General features: G+C 38.8%; 1 protein-coding gene across 14 annotated transcripts in view; it reads left to right on the top strand.

Moving 5' to 3' along the window:
• SERAC1 (serine active site containing 1) overlaps window positions 1–16,971 on the top strand; it is a 52,096-nt gene that overhangs the window by 4,873 nt on the left and 30,252 nt on the right. For 11 of the 14 annotated variants that reach the window (XR_006290035.1, XR_006290034.1, XR_006290036.1 and 8 more), the window contains 5 exons: window positions 5,819–5,910; window positions 7,495–7,531; window positions 7,977–8,113; window positions 10,063–10,152; window positions 11,189–11,317. Coding sequence is in view for 11 of the 14 variants with exons in the window: in XM_037895061.2 (XP_037750989.1) it covers window positions 5,819–5,910; window positions 7,495–7,531; window positions 7,977–8,113; window positions 10,063–10,152; window positions 11,189–11,317 (485 nt within the window). In the remaining 3 variants the exon portion in view is untranslated. Of the gene's footprint in view, window positions 1–4,353; window positions 4,373–5,107; window positions 5,187–5,818; window positions 5,911–7,494; window positions 7,532–7,976; window positions 8,114–10,062; window positions 10,153–11,188; window positions 11,318–16,971 lie in introns of those variants that run through there. The other 3 variants (XM_043544265.1, XM_043544261.1, XM_037895063.2) reach the window with 2 other exon arrangements.

Here is a 16,971-nt window from a genome sequence, read left to right as displayed (position 1 = left end):
CAGAAGTTGGGAATGGGTGACAGGGTATGGATGACTTGATAATTACCTGTTCTGTTCATTCCCTCTGGGGCACCTGGGATTGGCCACTGTCAGAAGACAGGATACTGGGCTAGATGGACCTTTGGTCTGACCCAGTATGGCCGTTCTTATGTTATGTTCTTTCCTGTAATAAAATAATAAATCTGTGTTGTTACCGCAGTGTACGTAGGGGCATATTATAATTTTTGTTTTGTTTATATTTTAAGGTAACATACCATATCTGTATTATCAATAATCCTAGGTTTGGAATCTACCTTAGTATTCTTATGGAATCCATCACTACATTGGAAGAAACATATTCCAAATATTCTGGAAAGACTCTGAACATCTATTAGGATTTGCCATAAAGTGCTCCGTATTAGTATATATATATAATTGATTACTGCTGTGATCAAAAGTCAGAGTGGTTTTCCATTGTGTGACAGTGGATTGCCGGATCTTCCCATGTATTGACTCCTTTGGGTCTCTTGTCTTATTGGATCCATTTGAACCCATTTGATTACCAAAATTCAAACTGTAATGCACACAGAACAATCACACTTGTGTAAAAAGTGCCACGTATAATATGAATGGCAACACATCTCTTCTGGATTCCCATCACTTCCTTGTGAAACTGGATATGAACATATTATGTAGGAACCTGTACACAGTTTTTGATATTTTTATAATATTTTGTTAATTTTTATAGTATATACTATATATATATACTATGTAGGAACCTGTACACAATTTTTGACTATTAAGCATTCAACCAATTTCTCATTAATCATTTTTTAAATCTTTCTGAAGAACTTGATTATATTTTCCATAATGATTCATTCCACTCCCTGCAGGGGATGTGCCATATCTCAATCTTCAATTATGCTTTTTATATATGGATATAGAATTCCCCCACAAAAAACACCTTAAACTTTTGGTTAAGGTTGCTAGATTGCATATGCCACCAACACGAACCAAAAAAACCAAGGAAAGTAAGTAATGAAGTCATTCAGCTTTCAACTCATCAGTTCGAACTTCTGAACCTCAACTACTTGCCTTCCATCATCTTGTTTGAGAACTGCAACCTTAACTCTGTCTTCTGGTTTTCCAGTGGTTGTGAGTGTATTTGTTTGTTTAATCCTAATAAGACACATGCTGGGCAGTCAGTGAAATAAGGTAGTTACTTTAAGATAGTTTTTAATAAAGTTTTATTGACCAATACATCTCTTCTTATAAGGTTTCTGTGCCAGATCTGATTCTGAGCTCCATGTAGATGATAAGTAGTTAATTTAGCCAACAGCACTTTGCCTCTTCTTGAATCCATGTCTGAAAATAACAGTTAGACTGTCCAGAGCCCTAGTGTTACTTCAGACTTAGTTGGTAGAACAGTATCTTCTAATTTTTATTGGTATTGTAATTGGCAAATGTTGAAAAAAATTATCAAATCTTGGAGTTATTTTAATTTTAAGGAGGTTAATTCTGTCCTCCAAGTGAATATCTGCTGGGACAATGCAGTTAAATCTTGGTCTCTTCCCTGACATTAGTGCAATTGGTCCCATATAAATTATATGTAGAAGGAGTAACACTTACTCTGTAACACTTTAAACCCTTTATGACCATAAAGGGGACGTCTGTAGGGAGAACACAATCAACTTCCCCCAATATGTGATGCTTCTCATGTATCTTAATTAGTGTTATATCCTGAGATTTCCGCATGAGATTTAAGACATGAAAGAGAATCTGAATACACATCTCTTATTGCACCTTAGAGACTAACCAATTTATTTGAGCATAAGCTTTCGTGAGCTACAGCTCACTTCATCGGATGCTGTAGCTCACGAAAGCTTATGCTCAAATAAATTGGTTAGTCTCTAAGGTGCCAAAAGTACTCCTTTTCTTTTTGTGAATACAGACTAACACGGCTGTTACTCTGAAACATCTCTTATTGTTGCATCAAATACAGCCAATAATAGTCAAATTCTGTGTCACTGACACTATTGCACTTCATTTGAAGTTTTCTTCAAAATTTGTGTGAAGAATAGAGTGGAGCTGTGCAGAAGCTACTCAAATACCATTGGATTTCCAAGTTTAGATCTGCACAGGAGTTAACTCTGCTAGAAGCAGTATTAAATCGCTCCAACGGACTAGGGGGGAAGGGTAGTGCATGGTGATTCAGGCCCGGTGAGACAATATTATTCTTTCTCTGGAGGTAACAAGGGAACGTTATTACATTTTAAGAGAACTGTGTACCACATTTGTACATAAGAAAAATGGTTTGGAGCTTAAGGCATTAGACAGGGACTTAGGAGATCTTGGTTCAGTTCTCGGTTCTGACACTTACTTGGGCAAGTCGCTTTATCACTTTGGGCGAGATTGTGATTCGCTTACTTACATTGAATAGCACCTAATTTTTTGAGTAGTGGCACTGACTTCAGTGGTACTACTTGAGGAGTAAGAGAGAACCCTCTGGGCTTGTCTACATTACCGCTTAAGTCGATGTAACTTATGTCGTTCACGGGTGTGGAAAAAGCCACCCTCCTGAGCGATGCAAGTTACATCGACTTAAAGCGGTGTCCACACCACGCTCTGTAGGCAGCAAACGCTCTCCCGCTGACATATCTTCTGCCTCTAGTTGAGGTGGAGTAATTATGCCGATGGGAGAGTGCTCTCCTGTCAGCATAGCCCATCTTCACCAGATATGCTACAGTGGCGCAGCTGCATCGGTTCAGCTGCGCCAGTGTAGCGTGGTAGTGTAGACTAGCCCTATATATTTGAGAAAATTTTAGTGTGGCTATCTAAGCCTCAGTTCCCCATGTGTAAATGGGGATAATGGTAGTTACATATGTCACATATTTGTGAGGCACTCGGATACTACAGTGATAGACTCACCGTGGTATGTTCCGTTGGCAAAACTAATTGTTCAAAGCTTCCATATTCTTAAAATATGCTTTGTGGTTGTGGTGGTGACTGTACTCACATCAGATATCTATTTTGCTTCATACCTGACCTCTCAATGTAGTAGACCAGTAGTTTTCAAACTCTTTTTTCATGGGCCCCAGTTGAAGAAAATTGTTGATGCCCGCGGCCCAACGAAGCTGGGGATGAGGGGTTTGGGCATGGGAGGGGCTCAGGGCTGGGGCAGAGGGTTGGGGTGGGGGAGTGAGGGCTGTGGGGTGGGGCTGGGAATGAGGGGTTCAGGGTGTGGGAGGGGGCTCAGGGCTGGGGCAGGGGGTTTGGATGCGGGAGGGGTCAGGACTCTGGGATGGTGGTGCAGGTTCTGAGGTGGTGCCGGGCATGAGTGGTTTGTTGTGCAGAAAGGGGTTCCAGGTTTGGGGGGTCTCAGGGCTGGGGCATGGGGTTGGAGCACAGACTTACCTCCGGCGGCTCCCAGTCAGCCGCGCAGCCGGTATGCAGAGTCAGGCTTCCTGCCTGTCCTGGCACTGTGGACCGCGCTGCACCCCTGAAGCAGCCAGCAACAGGTCCGGCTCATTGCGACACTCGCTTGCAGGCACCCCCCCCCCCGCCCAGCTCCCATTAGCCAGAAACCAGGGTGGATTTGATTTAAATCACTAGTTGGGAATACTTGATTTAATCATGGATTTCTACATAAAAGTGCATTCTTGTTGGTTGTTATAACCTTAATACATATTCTTCACAACTCAGAGAGAGATGGAGGTTTCATTTTTAGAAGGTACACACTATACATTTTTAAAGTGATTTATTTTGAAAGCTTTTCAGATTAGTTTTACAGCTATATCAAAAAATGAATGATTGTTTGGTTATTTCATTTACCAAAGGTAATTGAAGTAGATATTTATGAAGTCATGGGGAGATGAACTATCTCCAATTCAACAGGTTAATCATTAATATTTGAAGTATTTTCTTGCCATGCTGAATTAGGAAGAGACCATCATCAGACAGACATTTAAATTGTTTTATTTAACTAAAACAACAATGTTATGTATTCTGCATTTTTTCTTCAACAGCAAACGTAATATTTTAACAAAACAATCATATGAATTTTTGAATTTAGTTAAACATTCAAGTTTTTTAAAATCAGGTTTGTTTTTGTTAAAATTATTTTAACTAAAATAGTTAAATGAAATATTTTAAAAAACCCACAAAAATTAAATAGACTATGTCAGCCAGGTCAACATGAGAAACTTAAAATATTGGCTTCTGCAGCTAACTCAGTCGTTTTCACCTTCATTTTCCTGTTTGTTCATAATCTGGAAAAGAAAAACAAGCTTTCCTGCTTTTTCAGGTCCCAAAGGATTTCTCAATTTGGAATGAATTAGTCCAAAGGAAGAAAACATTCTTTCTACATCTGCAGAAGAAGCTACTGCTGTTAAAAGTGAGATTATCACTTCAACAGTCTCTGAATCCAAATGCTTAATTGACTTCCACCAGTTCACTGGTGTGACTTTCTTTAAAATGTCATCAGCAAACATACATTTCTTGAATGGTTCTTATTCCCAAACTGGGTCTCTTTTACGGCCTGCTGCCATTATCGGTTTTCCCTTCTCGTGAGCGAATGGTATGGTAGATCTCAAATCAATGAAGGCTACACTTAGAAAGACCTCAAGACTTTTGGAATATGCTGCTCAAACAGTTTCACTTTTGTTTTTACTGCCTGTCCCTCCCTTCTCACATTTCTCTCCAGACTTCTTCCCTTGTCCAGATCTATTCTGCCCCCAAGAATTCATTGAACTTTTTGAAACTTTGCACTTTTAGAGAGAGTGAAAGGATTGACTCTGTGAGCACAAATTTGCAGAGGGACAGTAGGGCTGAGGTCTGTTGTTTCTCACCTCTATATATTATTTATTTAAAAGTATTTTTGCTGTTAACAAGCATGTTATCTCTGGAGACACCCTACCTTCAGCCCGCATTAGCAGCTCCTGTCCCACGGGTGCTGCAACCTATCACATGTGGTTGCAGCACCACTCAGGTTTGGTGCATCCACCCCTCTGTTTCCGTCTACAGAAAGGTGGATATGCCGCTCTGGAGTGCTATTGTGACCCTATGTGCAGCTAGGTTGCAGTGCTAATCAAATTTGGCCAATTCACCCTTCCATTTCCATCTACGGAAGGGCCAAACCTGAGTGGTGTTGCAACACCCAGAGCCAGGACCTGGACTGAGCCCCACAGGACAGGAGCTGGTGCTGCAGGGTGAGTGCAGTGTGGGCTCCTCATGGACTCTGTTCAGATTCACGATTACCATGAACATTGTGACCTTCATGTGAAAACTGTTGACTTGATCATAACTCTTTTAACAGCAGAAGACTTCTAACAGTTTCTGTGAAATATATCTTTCAAAGATGTAAATGTTTGTTTGTTGTTGAAAGCCCCATCAAGCAGATGGTTGTATAGATCCATTTCCTAAAACAAATTAAATTCTGAACATTAAGAACAATGAGATTATTACATATTGGTGGTTGAAAAGCATGTATGATACAGAGTAATGTCTTTATGGAGTTGTGGAACTATATGGTACTTAATGAATAGCTACTAAGATGCAGCAAAGGAGACTTACTAGAGGAGAGAGGTAATTTGAAAAATATGCACAGTAAAATCAGCTGCAACACAGTGTTTTATAAAGCACTGTGTTAAACTTTTAGCGTTGAATGTAAGCTACCAAATGCAGTAATTTGTGGATTTCTTAGTTTCTAGCTGTCTGTCACTTTAGTATTCAATATAAATGAATAATGCTTTTCTGATCTTGAGGGCAAAAGACACAGAAATTTGCTGCAGGTTTTTAATTATATTACCTAAATTAATAATTTTTGTTTGTATGTCTACAGAATGTCGTTGGCTGCTTATTGTGTATTTTGCTGCAGAAGAATAGGAACTTCTAGTCCAATCACAAAAAGTGATCTGCCGTGGAAAGATATCAGTAAGTGCAATTCTGTAAATATCAACTTGAAGAGCTCATAAAAATGACTGTGTCGCTACAGTAAGCTGTGTATTTAAATTATGGATTGGACTTCACAAGATGGTATTGGGAAGGTCTGCATACCATTTGTAACCCCAAAATACTTGGAGATGATATGTTCATGTTTTCAGTCTCTCTCCCATACCTCCAGAGTATTGCCATCACTGACCTTGTCAAACAGAGCTGTCATTTAAAATATAATTATTATGTGTCAGTGTCAACACTTCACTGACATGAGCGGAGTAGCTAGCATTGCTCAGACAGACAGCTCTGCACTGGTTAATGCTTCATATCACAAAGGATAAGCTTCACAACCATAAAGGCTAGAAACTTAATTTATTTGGGGGAAAAAAAACCCGAAAGATTTTTAGGACACAAAATGGCAGTCTCCAAAAAATTACCATCTCATTAAGCTTCCATAAATTGACCTCATTCAATAAGGTTTTTTCACCTTAGAACCATAGGAACAAACTTATCCTGAGATTCTTAAAGCAAGGGGCAACATTTGAGTAAACGTAGCTCCTGTTTTCTTTTCCTGCCTGCCTGCTGGCAGTAGGCCTACCACTCTTCTTTCTTACTCTCTACCTTCCTTCTGCTTTCCCTCTAGAAGAAGAGCCCTCTGGATTCTTAATCTCTCTTCCCCAGCATTGAAGACTGGATGCTTCCATTCTTGATAGATAGCAGACTTCGTGTTTCATGCCTGTTTTACCTTCCCTGTCAGTAACTTTTCTGGCATGTAGCTGCTTCTTGTTTTCATACCAGAAATCTTTGAGAAGCCTGCTCCATGCTACTTCCCTGCAAGGGCAGAACCTGGTGGAGTAGGAGGTGGGGCAAGTCTCCAAAGGAAATTTATTCTTGAGAGGATGAGATATGTCGTATTGGGATTCGCTCCTCTCAGTTGTGACAGACCCTCTCCATTGGCTCCAATGGAATCCAAAAACAGGCTCACCTTGTCCAGGTATAAGATGCCTTAGTCCTGGCCAGTGTCCTTAGAATTAAAGCGTAAAGCACTATAAGTGCCAAATACTGTGTCAGCTGTCCTGTTTAGATGAATGAGATTTGACTGAATTTCTGTAAAGAAAACCTATGAGACACCTTTGCAAGGCTTAACAGATAAGAGCATGTATCTTCCTGTATTTACCCCCACACAGCAGAGATCTCAGTGAAATTATTTATTTAAAGGAGGAATCTTCTTCATAGTTTATGGCAACTGTTCAGTACAAGCCATATTGTTGATCACCTGCTGCTGATATACTGTCAGTAACAAATGATTTATTAGCTTATTTAGCTGTGAGAGCAGGGGTTTTGTAATTTAAAACTAAAGGGGAAGAATGTAGAATGTAAAATCTATCAATAGTTTTCAGCTACTGAAAACATGGAGTCAGAAACAGAAAAATGAGCGTGAAAAGCCTGCTCTATTCCTCTTTAACATTTTTGTAATCTTTGACGTACAGTATCCAGAACTGATCAAATGCCTTAACTTTTTAATAACAATTTGTATGCACACAGTTTGTTTGACTTTCGGTGTTTTTTTATTTGTTTAAGGAAAAATTTCAAAATTAACTGGATCACTTATTCTTGGGTAAGTTGTAACTAACAATTACTCATCTAATTTATATCTTTTATTTATATCTGAAGTTATGTCACTTCCCAAAAAAGGATCTTGCTAAATAATCTTTAAACATGAAGTACCTTAAGTTTTAAATGATAACTGAACATCTTTGCATATTTTAAGGTACTGTCCATTAAGATCACTTCTCTTTCTTTGCCCTGATTATTTGAGACACTCTACTGGCCCCTGCAACATGTCAAACACTTGATTACAAAGAAGATCAAATGTGTATATTGTATTTGATAAAATATATTCTCTATAGAGCAAATGATGATTTACCTTAAAACAGTTTTCAACCTATATTTGTCGTCTTCATTCTTTGCATTTGTATGTCTAGATGATATGGTGGTCCCTTCTGCCTTAAACTCTTTGACTAATACAGTATTTATATTCCATTTTCTTTTCTTTTTTTAAGAGGTTTCGTATTTATTACATATGAAGTTCTGGCCCTAAAGAAGTTACTGACACTTGATACTCACGTTGTACAGCAAGAGAAACTGAAGTCCTATATTTATGTACATACAGTTTCTTTAGATCCCAGTGAATGTCAAGGTAAGCTATGTAAGACTGTGTGCTGAGAGACAGAACTAAGAGAGCAGCTTTTCAAACAATGCGTGAGACACTGGGATGGTAAAAGAGGACTAAAAAGAATTTGGTCACGCTGTGTGGTCCCATAATAAACATAATGTGAGATTTTTCTATTGAATCATAGCCCAGTGTGGGACAGAGATAAGGTGACATTAAACCACCCTTGTGCACTTCTGATCCTAGGCTGGTACAGGGCCCCTGACATAATGTAGACAGCCCTTGGAACGTGTCTAAATCACAGCAGCCTCCCAGGGCTACCTGGAATCTCCACAGCCCCACATGCTGCAGTCCCACCCTTGGCAGATCCCCTCCCACCCCAGCACATGCCCTTCACCCTGGCTTACAAAGGGGTCCTTGGAGGTGGCAGCCTCACTGCCGTTTTTGAAAGTGCTTGTACCTAGGGATTCCTGCCCCATCTGGGTACAGAGCTTTTAGGGCTCTTATATGCCTCTCTGGCTCTTTTACATGGCACACAGGGGCTGGAGTGTGGATGAGGATCTCGACAGTAATAAATGCAACTGTCGGTGCTGAATACTGTTCAGCTGTGCTATCTTGCATCGCACAAGGTATGCATTCAATTTTCCCTCTTCCAGAGGCAAATGGTAAAGATGATTATCTATTCATTGTCCTCCCTTTATTTTTTTGAGCGTCATCTGACACTCTGTTATATCTATATATAACTGCTGATCACTTAAACTGACATTGTTTCATGGACCCTTGAGAACAGCCATGTTATCATTCTTATTAGGAAAATGGAATTGGAGTTGCTTCATCTCTTGTATAACCTAAGTATTAGAGTACTGATCTAATCTTGTAACAAAACCACTTCTGTGCTCTTATTGTACCTTATCCATATTATTTGGCCTCAGAGTTTGTGGCTCAGAATATGATTGTTATCTCATAAATAAAAAGCACTATGAAGTTATTATAATTCTCTAATATAGAAAATGTTAGTTGAGCTTTTTATCTTTTTGAATGTAATTTTCAAAAAAAAAATTATTTCAAAAAAACTAAAACCCTGTTGTCCTTTAAATAAAGCATCTTTCTAACTGAAAAGTTGGGCAACTGCATCAGAACTTAACAGGCTGTTTAAATAAATACAATTTTAGACTGGTAAAGCTGTCTCTCTCCTCCTGCACACATTGGTTTTATTCTTTTACATTTTAAATGGTGAACATGAATGGTGTCATTGTAGACGTAGAGATTGACATTCTTAATCTCAGTTCATAGAAATATTGCATAACAGACTTGGAAGAATTTCCTTTTCCTATTAGTTCTCATATAGTAATATGAGAAGCAAAATAATATGGAGCTACTATATTAAAGGGAATATAAAACTAAATATTTTAGTTACAGCAACACTGACATGCAGGCAGCTCTTGGTTGTAGGTTGGAATAAATAACACAAATCATGCAGCCTGCCAGTGAGTGTGTAAAGAAGCTTTGGTAACAAATCACTATTTTTGTGAAAAGTGCCAGAGGGTCTTTAATGTCCAGGCAGAGACAATAGGACCTCAAGTCCTCATCTGAAAGACCCACACACAATAAAATGCCTACTTTGAAAGGATAAAGGTTTAAGTTTAATTCTGCTGTAACTTGAATTTATGGTTTCATGGAAACTGGTTATTTCAAACCTGAGCCTGAGACCTTAAGCCACTCCTCCAGTTTAAAGAAAAAAAAAATGACAGTCTTTTGTCCTATTTATATGTGCATTAATTTTTCTTTTGACCTTAGTGGGAAGCACACCTATGTAAAGAGAATAACCTAAAATACAAAAGAGAGAAATGTACAATATTTTCCTGTAGTAACTGTTTGAAGAGATTCTTTTAAAACCTTTAAGATTGTTGGTTCCTGGGCATAATACTACAACAATTCCCTGATCAACCTTGAATAAGCCTATAATATTTTCATAGGAATCCTATACAAGGCAAGAAAAGAACTTCATAAAGTAGTGAGGAAAATACTAGAAACAGAAGCTAAAATTCTCCGGAGACCTTTTGATGGTAGGTATTAAGAGTGGAAATGTTGGCTTGTCTGTGATTAATATTCATGTTTAGAAAAGAACAAATCTATTACCTTTAGAAAATAGAAGCATTTTTCTTATGTATCTGATACTAGTTTGTATTTATAATATTCCTACATGTTTGTAATATTTCATGCCACTTTTACAAACAGTTTGTTTAAAGGAAAGTTATATGCGTTATGTTTTTATAACAAATGTTAGACACATGCTAGGACAGAATTCTGCATCCTCTTTCAGAAGAGATTTGAAGCTTAAAACTTTTGTGATGCCAAAAGCATTGTTTGGTGAAGAAGTCCTGGAAGATTTTTCATTTTAGGAACCAGGTGTGAGTGTGTGACACTCTTCAGCAGGATTTTTGTTAGTGTTAATTGAAAGGAATGAAACCTCTTTGTAATAGGTATGTGTGTGTGATAGAGCACAGGACTTGGTGTCAGGACTCAAAGGTTCAGTTCCTGATGCTGCAATCAACTTGATGTGACGTGTTGCGCAAATAACTTTCTCTCTGCCCTCATTTACCCATCTGCCAAATGGGTATAATACGTACCTCACAGAGGTGTTGTGAGTGTGGTTCAGTAGATTAAGGCCCAGGTCCTTGGAGTTGCTGATCACCTCCGACTCCCACTGAAGCCAATGGCAGTTATGGTTGGTAAGCACTATACAGGATCAGTTCTTAAATATAAATAAAGCATTTTGAGATCCTCAGTTTGAACACTCTATATAAAGTATAAAAAGATGAGGTGAAATCCTGGCCCTATTAAATTAAATGAAAACAAACTCCCACTGATTTCAGTAGGATCAGGATTTTGGCCATGGTCTTCTGAAGATTATGTTGCTTCCAATTTACTGATCTGTTACCAATTTTTTTATATTGTAGCACTTATTAAATAATTGTTCCATAGATGGTTATTAAGTCATATTAATATTCCAGGAAATAGTATTTTTGGTTGGTAAATAAGAAGGTGACTATGAAAGAAAAATAATTTTAACATTATATTTGTGATTTTTTTTTTATAAAGAACATTTTAGTACATTTACAGAAGATCATGAACGTGCCTTGTGGGTCCTCTTGAAGAGAAGTCAATCAGAAGACAGAACCATTCGACTGCAGGCGGTGCAGCAGCTGGCAGAGAATGGTCACTGGCATGGTAATGTATGCTGTGACAACCTAACCAATCTTTGAAACATGACGAGATCTCATTTAACTGCTCTATGTTCATTGGCAAATGCTAACGTGAAAAGGGGCTGGTAGCCAAAGGAGAAGGCAAATATTCTTTCTGAAAATGGTTTTCAAACTTTTTTATTTAAATTTTAATTTATTGCTGATTAAAGGCACCCATATGCACAAAACAGATAGAGCATGTGTGACTGCAGTGCAGGCTTCCCTATGCAGCCCCACCGATGTACCTCAACCTTGACCTCATCTAGACAAGAGAGGGTAGCTTAGTTTCTGTGTCTTTTAGTTCTTTGACCTATGTGTTGGGACTACCAACAAGATCACCTGTTGTGGTGGCAGCTTGATGATGTCCATTTGTCCACTAGGGACAGGACTGAGGCTATCAAACACAATTCATGAAGACCACTTAAGAGCTATTGGATAGTAACAATTAAGGGTTACTACCAGTTTGGTCTAGATTTGATGTGGCAGCCTGGAGGTGAAAGATTTTTCATGCTATTATCATCCTAAAACGTTCATTCTACCCTAAAGTATCTTTTTAATGTCTGTGTGAATTCAGAGAGAGGTAGAAACCTCCCCCACACTTAATTAAGAGAACTTTTCTTTAAGGCCAGTTTAGCTTCATGTTCCTGTATTATAAGTTATAGCTGACATTCTGTTATGTTAAAGGAGCTTTTGCTTCTTGTGTTTACCCGTTGCAGAATAAAAGCTCAGTTTTGTTATTTAGATTCTTTACATTATGTTTATACTTAGAAAATCCCAGGGTTCCTGTTCTTATTTTTTTAGAGCTCCATTTCTGGCAAATGCGGTAGAATTGCTTGGCAGGTATCAGTGGATTCTTTGCCATGGTACCCATGCTAAAACATATGCTTCTATCCTTCACTTCTGCACTCCAAAATCTTTCTCTTAGTGGTAGAATTTTGGGAGCTCTGAGGTTTTTTTTTAGTATGCTTATGGCCATGGAAGCTAATCCTGTACATCCAGATGTATTGCGGGATAGCAAGGGAAGTGTCATACTATATCTGGTGCATGTACAGCATATAGTACTCCTGAAAAAATGTGCTTTCCGATTTTTTGCTGGGGAACTAGAGGAACGTACACCTGCTTGTGTTGTCAGTACATTTAGTTCTACCATGTCCACAGATACAGCTACAATGCCAAAGCTCAAGTAGAGGGAAGACTCTAGCACATGACCTCCAGGCCAATCAGGTATCTCTTTTTCAGCACTTAGGTTGACAACTCAAAGCAAAGTTAATTAACTGAGAATGCAAAAGAGAGTGAGATTATGAACAGTTTATCAAAGTAGGATAGCCATTTTACTTAAAATCTTATATTAAGTGCAGCATCCTTTTCCAGTCTTCTCCTGTTGATTCATTTCTCTCTGGGTAGAAGATGCACTTTAAAAGGATTCAAATACTACTACTGAGGAAAGACTGGAACAGCACTTAAAATCAATTACTAAAGTGTCCAGTCTGAAGATCTGTCACGCATAGTCCCAGAGATGGTTGCGTTTCAGCAAAGGATGCACTGGGTGACTTTATTTTCATTTCTATTGTAGCATTTTTCAATAATAAAATGTTAAGTTTGCATCTTGACTTAATACCTTGTTTTTATTCACTCAATTTTTTTTCCCCATAAATTCTCCTTTTGGGACTGTTACTGTCTTTCTGATCATAGCCCAAAGCTCAACTTTACTTTTAAAGTTTGAAGATCCATTCAGCTGTTTTTGAGTTGTGTGAACTGGGAATATAATATACTTTCCCCTGAATTCTTTTTATACGTAAGGGTGTCCAAAAATTGCGGGCCACTATCTTGTTGTGGAAACCACAACTTCTAACACATACTGTAACTTTTTATAGTTGCCACAAATTTGAGTAGTGTTGCAATGCCACTTGTTCATGAGGTCACAATGCCAGTCACTCAGATTTGGCCCAGCATCCCCCCAGTCATGACAGAGTGGTGCCCTGCCCAAATTTGAGTGAGTGGCATTGGAACTTGGTGCACTCAAATTTGGCTCTGCACCAAAATTATAACTTTAAAAAATTTAAACTTTTGCAACTTTTGAACTAAAAATCACCACTTTCGTACAGCCTTATTTATACATATATAACTCAAATTGCTGAATGTTAAAATGTCAGACCTCACTTGTGGTTCTATGTCTGAATAACAAACAGATGTTTGGTAAGTTTGGAAAACAAAATAGAATAAAAAAAGTAAGTAAATAAAGATTCACTTTCACATATGCACATTATTATTATATTAGCAAATGTACAAGTGGTACAATAAAGATTGGAAAAAAGTTCAAAATACAAAATATAAAGTCTGGAAATAAAACAGGGGTGTATGTCAGAAAAAAGAAAAATGTCAAAAGGGCTTAGGTAAGCATCACACATAGTTTAGCCATTCCGTAACTTTGGGGTCAGAAGTATGAGTCTGGAAAGTCCTCCTGACAGACCATCACAAGATAGCAATCATTCGGTAGGTGTGCATCTGCAGCTATGCAGAGGGCTGTTCCTGAGTCTCCAGTTGTGGTCATTTGCCACACACCTCACCAGCCCACATCTGAAATGGTTGAGCTTGCAACAGAGGTGGCGTGGCAGCTCAAAGCCAGGCAGAATCTCATCAAGCTGAGTGATGAGGAGGGAGTTTCTTACAGAGGGAGCAGCATGTTCCCCTTTTGCTCACCACAATTTGACCACCATGGACATGCTCAGTAATGTAGTCCAGATTAGTCTTCTACTAATGAGACGGTGACAAGGCGCCTCCTATATGTCTTTGAAAATTGGCAGTTGTAGTATCTCCGGGGTTTTGTCAAAGGAGATTCTTTGCTGCACTATAACACTTGATGTTAGGAGGCAGGATATTAGAAAGGACTGGTACCCATTTGGTGCTTGTTGGTCTCATAGTCCTGTTGTTATTCTCATCATTTGATTCAATTGTACATCAACTAGCTTTGTGTGGGGTGGGTTTAATCACTCAGAAGCACAGTATTCTCCATCTGAGTAGTAGAGAGCTAATGCCGAGCTGTGCAGCGTCTGCACATTAGCAGCCCAATTTGTGCTTGCAAGTTTATATAAGAGACCCTTTCTGCTCTTAATCTTCTGAGCTATCTTGGTAAGGTGGTCCTGATAGGCAAGTGTGCAAGTTAAACTTACTCCTAGATATACTGACTTTGGATATTGTGCCAGTCGTTCTCCATTCAAGAAGATGTTGAGTTCTCATGAAGTGTTCATGTGATTGAGATGAAAGCATGATGATACCGATGTCAAAGATGTTGCCTTGATGGGTTGTTAGGTCTACAGAAAAGACGCTTTGAAACAGAAAGCTACAAGCGATGCTGGAAAATAAATTGAGCACTTGGAGGATCCAGAAGAACATACACCCTCAGGAATCTGTTCTTGCCACAATGTTTTTGAACATTGAAAATCCTCCAATCTCTGCCTACCTTCAAGAAACAGAAACGTCAAAAAGGTTGAGGTCAACCTGAACCAAGACATGGCAGCCATCAGTGGCTATTGCAAGAAGTGGAGATTGAGCCCAGTGTGTCAAAGACAGTGTCATGCTGCTTTCATCTCAATATGAGAAGTAAACAATATATCTTTGAGTGATAATTAGGAAGGATGTTGTGGTAGTTGGGACACTAGCCTGGGACCTGGGAGATTTTTGTTCAGTTCACTGTTCCATCAGACTTCCTCTGGGACCTTGGATTTTACAATGCAAATCATCTCTCCCTGCAACTTCTGATACGAATGAATAGCCCGTTGAATTTGTGTATGTCTGGTATCATGCTGTCTGGAATGGCTCACAACTGTGAGTGCCTACCTCAGGGTAGACTGTCCAAAGCAGGGCAGACACTCCAAACTGGTGCCACTATATTCTATAATTAGATTTCACTAACCCAATACCAAATGTGAACTCCCAAGATATTGCAATAGTCTTATAATGGAATCACAGACAGTCCCCTTAAACACTCCAGTCTATTTTGCCACCCGGACAAGATGGACTAAGTGATAATTGGTCACTTACACCAAAAATCATAAAATATTCAGGTTATACCCAATCCCAAGAGATCTGTTGCTCATGCGGGTTGACTTGCATCCCAGATCTTACACTGGAAATACTGCTGATAGCCAATTCAGTGCTGATCGTAAACTAAGAAAAATAAATGAGTTATTGAGAGGTTAAAGCAGATAAAAATATATGTACAGGTGAGTCACAGTCTATAATTTCAAAAAGTAGCAGAGATACAGTTTTCTTCCAGTTTCCCAAAAGTCTTTCACGGCTACCCAGAATAACTCTGGGGATCTTCGCCTCCTTGTTTGCCTTATTAGAATCCCAAAAGCCCAGAAATGAAGAATTTTTCCTTGTGTCCATATTTCTTGCTTCTTCTCACAGAAACCAAGCTGACAGCAAGAGTTCCTATCCAGATTCCTTCTTCATGGTGGTGAGGGGGAGGAATGCACTTACCAAAGTCTTTGATCTCTCGCATCCTGATCATTTGCTTTCCATGTGCAGGAACTGGCACTTGGCTTATTAGTGTTATACCTAGTTTGTGGTGTTGGCCTCTTGCCTTTGTCTGGATAAAACTTGTTATCAATTCGCTTGACATGACTGGTTTAAAGTCCTTTGTGCGTCGGCCTTACATACATCACACAAGAATATTAATGAGCAGTCAGTTATTAGTTTTCGAATGATGTATTACGTGACACCTTTTAGATACAGATTATAACAGTACTGAGTTTGGATACACTGAGCTGGTCAGGCCAGCTGAAACTCATTAGTAGATACCAGGAAGCCCCTTGCCTTTTTGTATAGGGATGCTTTTAGGGTCACGGCTGATTAAGAAACATCAGCGGTTCAGCTCTCTCCCTCATTGCCCTCAGTATTTTATTCTTTTCTTGATAGTACTGAAGATAGACAGTCACATCTTTTGGTCTGGTGCCTACTGGGGTTCTGGGGAATAGGGATTTGTGAGCCTTCTCAGTATGAATGCAATCTTTATTGCTCAGTTTTAATATGTAATGGAAAATATCAGCCAACGTGTCCAGCAGGTTTATCTCTTCAATTTCCTCTGGAATACCTTTTATCCTTATTATTCCTGCATTCTCAGTTCTCCGTGTCCTACAGCTTTAATTCTATTTCTTTTTCTCTTTTTTTCAATTATTTGGATTCTTTCATCTAGATTAGTAATGTCCAGTTGCTCATTTAATCCTGTTTTCGCATCTAATATTTTCCCTTTAATCTCTGTTCATTTTTTGTATCCTTAATGTAAGCTTGGAACTCTTCTCTCAACTCCTTAGTCATCTTTTTGACATCTAACAGCAAGTCCTTCAGTTCAGCCTTAGTGACTGGTGCTTCTCTACCACCTCAATAGTTTATCTGAGGGAGGACAGTTACTGTCTTTTGTGGCTGTCTTTGTTTTGTGGGATTTTTATCTTTGTATTACAGGATTTTTCCTTTTCCAGATACCTAATGTTCTTGTCTTTCCTCCTTGATTGTTGGACCTCTCTCAACATGGCTGCTGCCACACTTCCCTTTTGCTTGTCTGTCCTTTCCAAAATGGCAACTGCATTTCTTCTGCCCCCAGCCACAGTAGTATAGTTTTAATTAATTTTAAAAAAATCT

This window comes from Chelonia mydas, chromosome 3 (assembly GCF_015237465.2).
Source record: "Chelonia mydas isolate rCheMyd1 chromosome 3, rCheMyd1.pri.v2, whole genome shotgun sequence".
In the NCBI taxonomy this organism is placed as follows: domain Eukaryota; kingdom Metazoa; phylum Chordata; order Testudines; family Cheloniidae; genus Chelonia; species Chelonia mydas.
This window is presented reverse-complemented; position numbering and strand designations above follow the sequence as displayed.